This window comes from Diadema antillarum, unplaced genomic scaffold (assembly GCF_040938485.1).
Source record: "Diadema antillarum isolate AM-2024a unplaced genomic scaffold, OU_Dant_1.0 seq00001727_RagTag, whole genome shotgun sequence".
NCBI classification, from domain to species: Eukaryota; Metazoa; Echinodermata; class Echinoidea; order Diadematoida; family Diadematidae; genus Diadema; species Diadema antillarum.
The window spans coordinates 214169-219773 of NW_027272414.1; the positions used below are offsets into that span (position 1 = coordinate 214169).

General features: G+C 41.4%; 1 protein-coding gene across 1 annotated transcript; it reads right to left on the reverse strand.

The window, feature by feature from the left end:
• Window positions 1-226: 226 nt before the first annotated feature.
• Window positions 227-1570, reverse strand: LOC139711897 (lengsin-like). Its single transcript, XM_071623743.1, has one exon. The coding sequence runs from the start codon at window positions 1568-1570 to the stop codon at window positions 227-229; it is 1344 nt and encodes a 447-aa protein (XP_071479844.1).
• Window positions 1571-5605: the final 4035 nt, after the last annotated feature.

A 5605-nucleotide genomic window follows, 5' to 3' on the forward strand; every position in this document is an offset into this window, starting at 1 on the left:
GATGGTATCAAAGAAAGACCTCCGTTCGTAGTCCATTACTCTCTAAAAAAATCGAGTGAAAATTTTCACTCTTGAAGGAGTGAATACAAAAAAGAGTGAATTTAGAGTGAAATTGGAGTGAATTTCGAGTGAAAATGTTCATTTTCACTCATTTTGGAGTGACCTCAGGGATCACTCAAAGATTTTGGAGTGATCCCTGACGTCACTCTAACAAATGCTTTGACCCTTACAAATATTCAAAATAATAATCGAAGTCACAGTTCTTTTCCCCTTCAGCCAAAGCCTTACGTTCCATCTTCGCCTCATGGATTTTCACGGCCGAAAAACATTTGATGAAGTCGTTGCCGAGAGCCTCCCGGATGACCTGGTCACTCATCAAGGCTTCCAGGGCGTCCTCCATGTTGGTTGGCAAGGCCGAAGTCTTCGGAGGGAGGTCGTCTGCAACGTATGCCATTCCGCTAACCTGAGGGGGAAGCTTGTACTCGTTCGCAATGCCGTCCATACCGGCGGCCACCGTTGCAGCCAGAGCCAGGTACGGGTTGCAGCCAGCGGCACCAGCACGGTTTTCAAGGTATGTACCCTTGTCGCCCTTGACTTTTACCCGTAGCAGACAGGATCGGTTGTCAATCCCCCAGGTAACGTTCACAGGACACGACATCCATGGCTTGACGCGTTTCATGCAGTTGACCGTTGGCGCCATGAGAACCTGGATGGCACGCGCATGTGCGAGGATACCCGCCATCCAATGCTGCGCTACTTTAGACAGACCGATAGGACTTCCGGCGTCGTGCAGGACGGGCTCTTTCTCCTCCGCGTCCCACAGGGAATGACAGAAATGACAGGATGACCCTGGCTTGTTAAGATAGGGTTTGCTCATGAACGAAGCCATTAAACCATGGCGGAGGGCGATCTCTTTGATGGACGTTTTGTACGTGTGAGCATTATCAGCAGCTCGGATGCCGAAAGCCGGTTTGTAACTTATCTCTATCTGACCGGGACCATACTCCGACTCTACAGCCTCAACATCTACGCCAACTTCCGGCAGGTCGTCCATAACCTGCTTCACAAACTTCTCCAACGGAGCCAAGCGGATCGTGGCGCGGATGTTAGAATCGTCGTTAAGAGGTTCCCGCGTCTCCTTGTCAACGACGTAGAACTCATGCTCGTGCGCTGAGAGTAAAGAGTACCCCATCTCCTTCAGCTTGTCCAGCTGTCTGCGGGCCAAGACGCGAGGATGCCCCGAGACGTACTCCCCTCTGAAGGTCGGCTCAATCAGGATCCGCCCCATGTTTTCGAGCCACGGAATTACCTGGAATGTATCCAGGTCAGCAAACATCACACTGTCTGCAAAACCTATCTCTTCGTTATATCCACTTCCAGAGATGATGGTGGCTTTAACGTCCATACCAAGATGGCCGAGACGGAAATTGAGTCCGCCTGTAACCTTCTCTTTGAAGTGGCGGGCGGGAATGGTCTTGGAACGAGCCACCCCGTTAATGTCCGTCTGTTCAAATCGGACATACTTTATGTCCTTTTCCCTCATCAGTTCTAAAACTTTGTCGAGATTCATCTTGGAGCCATCCTGAAATATAAATGAGAAACGAAATAACCATAACCACACTCACAGCATTTACGAGACCACTGAAAAATAAAGCGTGAAAAGTAAACACATTCTCCGACGAAAAGAATTGAATTAATGCACCATTAAGTATTGTACTTTGCATCACACTGTGTCAACCCATGCTTCTAAAGCAACACAGAACCCCCCCCCCCCCCCGGGGATGGGGGGTGATACAGCCCCTATACACTTAGATTACATATCTTTGATATTCACAAAAAGTACTAGTATGTGACACACTGTTGAAATTGCGCGCCGAAAGATGTTATAGTTGTTGTATAGTAGTGCATTAATTTTCCCGTCTTTGTTGGTTTGTGTTGCCATTTCCCCAGAACGGAATGACAGTCTATTTAGAAATTGCTTTTCATTACATCATTTTCCTTTCACTACGTAATTCCGCCAGCATGTCAAGCGATACAAATGGCAAAGTTTGAACAGTATATGCAGTGCACGTTACAATATATTCCCAATAAATTGCGACCGACAGTGACTCTTTACCATACATATGCATAAAAATAAATGCTGACAGCTGAAATTTAAACATGATAAAGCTGCTATGTATTATACAAGGTTATGATTTCTCACTTCGCTGCACCACTCAGACAATACAAAATTGTTATGTGATTTTGCTTTGTTTTCATTCTCTTTAACACAAGGAAATTCAATCGAGATTTCTATGTAATATGTCAATTAGAGAATGCTATTGTGCGCCAGCAACATTATAACTGCTTCTTGTCATTGTGCCCAAAATTACTGTTTGAACTCTTGAGATGTATGGATTTCTCATTATATTTTCAACTTTTTATAAAACTTTACAAATTCCGTATAAAAAGTATCATGTTCCTTGATCTGTTGTTATTCTTTGAACTGAGGTCAGCTTGATCACGGTCTCCTTATAATCGGGCAGATTTCGCTCGAATTCTCACAGAGCATTTACGTTTGGTTTCCATAATATATCAATCAATGTAAAGAACTCCAATGGCAAATTTGTTGACTATTTTGTATAATTATCTTTCATTGTTCTGTTCAATTGCTGTTATGTCCCAATAAACAATTCCAATATGAAACACGATATCTAAATACTCGTCGACAAGACTGGACGCGTGTGCAGTGGCACAAACAAAAATATGTTTTCAGTGCACATAATGTGATGCGCTCCGTCGAAATGAGTCTAAGTCGCAGAAAATGAAATTTTAGTTATGCCGACTTGAATTCTACAGATTCTTAGCTTTATGGTGATGTATAATACGACCCATTTCCGCATCCCTAAAAATCTTAAAAACGAATATAAACTACGCTAATGCTGTCAGTCCATTTTCTAAAAAACGGAGAAAATAGCTCTCAAAGTACAGGACAGGTTATGTTCAAGCTCACAACCTGTTTCTTGTCGCGGACGGAACGAGTCCTGCCCAAGCCCTGCCCAGTCACATAATGCTCTGCGTCCGGCGTTACGTCCAAAAAAGTCATTTTTTTCTGCGGACTCCTGCGGATCCCTTGCCGTCACCAGAAAATTTTAACAAAATATGCGGGAAAAATGCGGGCGATACGGATAGATACGACCAGATGCGAATACTTGCGTCCACTTGCAGATATTCTTACGAATTGGCACGTAATTTCTTCTTTCAACTTGCGTAAACTTCCAAATAGTTCTGAACACTTGCTGAGAGTTGCGTCTATTAACGGAGAGTTCCGGATATTTTGGGATTGTTACGGATAGTTAGAGATTGTTATAAATAATTATGTACAACTAGTCAAGGCGCTAATTCCTGTAAGGGTCTTAATTAAGGAGTTCGTTCAACCCACCCCGCAGAAAAGGTTTGACCAGACAGGGAGGTAGATGGGACCTCCATGAATATCCCCAGGTAGTATGTGATTCAAAATTGTGGTATCAGTAGAATTTTACAGGCCACTTTTCATCATTATTTGTTGGAACAAACGTAACAGAGTCTACGTATATCAAGACAACTACACGTACAACTAGCACTGCTACAGGTGCCAGTGCCAGTGGTGCACGTAGTAGTCTTAGCGCACACAGACTTTTTCTTCGACAAACAAGGGGTTTTGCCTGCAAACTAACTTTTCACGCCAAGCTGGGGTCGGTGTAGTGTAGTTTCTAGCCGTTTTTATTTCGTCTTTATTTATCCGAGTTGAAATAAGCCGAGTGAGAGCGCATACCCAGTGATTGCGACGCCCGAACCGTTTTTTTTTTTTTTTTTGTCTCAATCACTCTTATGTGCCCTCACTCGGCTTAGCGCAACAACGGGCTTCTGCACAATACACAAGCTGCAACTCAGAGAAATAAAGACGAAATAAAAACGGCTAAAAATTAGACTAGGGTCGGTGACGCTTGTCGCTCTTGGGGCACTGAAAATGACAAAATCATCACAGTTTTTGCATTTATTTCATGAAGAATTCATCAAAACTCCATAAAACTATATATGTGCATGTTGCTAGAGATGTCAGCAATACAGTGGGATACATTATAGTGTATAATATTGTGCATGATTACCATGGTAACCGGATGCCTACAGGTGATTGGTAACCCCCAAAATGCCTCCTACTGCTGCAAACTTTGATCAATTTGTTTTATTTCTTAGATGCAATATAAGAAACATTTTTATTGATTATCGTTAAAAAAGTTTTCTCCTGTTGCCATGGCAACCAGTATTATCCAATCAGGATTCAGCTGTCAATAACTTAAAAACTAAAGCCGATAATTTCAAAAAGCTCAATAAGCATATCCTTCCTTCTGCATACCACATATGTGAAGAATAATACATTAATTAAAGCATTCCCAAGTTGCAGCAAAATTTGTAAACAAAGGCATAATAAACGGCAATTGAAAGAAAAATATCATTTTCGAATAGTAAATTAATGCATGAAAAAGTTGCATCCGTCGTACTTTCAACACAAATTTGACTTCAAAGTATAGGCAAATGTAGTTTTTAGTAATGTATGGACACAAATTTCCCTTAAAAATATAGGTGAATACAGAGAGCAAAGCCAATTATATTCTAATGTTAGCTCTCTTGAGTATTTACTGAGCGATTGTTATTCGAAACAATCCTGGAAAAGAGCAGAGGAAAGCAATTGATTGTTCATGTTCTTAAAGGAAGTTTATTCAAGAATGCAGATAAATTCCTTTCTAAAGAAGGAATATACACGTACGCTGTATTGTCCATTAAAAAATTAAGCGTATTTTTGTGTTCGTTAACTATTGTAAAAAAAAAGAAGATAATAGAATAAAATGAAAAATCATGATATCTAAATTTGTATCAAAACGTGCAGCAATGAAGGAGAGAATGAGGGAAAAATCATGGGCGTCCTTTCCCTTTTATCCAGGGTAATTTTATAGTGTTGAGGTAGGTACTTTAAGATCCGATCTACAATGGGTGATGTGCACGAAAGGCAATAGAAACAAACCTGTCTAGATTCCAGATTTTTTTTTTTTTTTTTTTTTTTGGGGGGGGGTTACAAATCACCTGTAGGCATCCGATTACCATGGTAACCATGCACAATATTATGCACTACAATGTATCCCATTGTATTGCTGACATCATCCATCTCTAGCAACATGTACATATATAGTTTTATGGCATTGTGATGAGTTCTTCATGAAATAAATGCAAAAACTGTGATAATTTTGTCATTTTCAGTGCCCCGATAGCGACAAGCGTCTCCTACCATAGTCTAATTTCTAGCCGTTTTTATTTCGTCTTTATTTCTCTGAGTTGCAGCTTGTGTATTGTGCTGAAGCCCGTTGTATTGCGCTAAGCCGAGTGAGGGCGCATACCCAGTGATTGCGACAAAAAAAAAAAAGGATCGGGCGTCACAAACACTGGGTATGCGCTCTCACTCGGCTTGCTGCAATTCGGAGAAATAAAGACGAAGTGAAAACGGCTAGAAACTACACTATACATCGACCCCAGCTTGGCATTAAAATTTAGTTTGCAGACAAAAAAACCCTCGTTTGTCTGCGTGCGCTAA

Bases quoted from the DNA above. Each gene is read 5' to 3' on its own strand.
- LOC139711897 (XM_071623743.1), bottom strand. From the start codon at position 1,570: ATGAATCTCGACAAAGTTTTAGAACTGATGAGGGAAAAGGACATAAAG.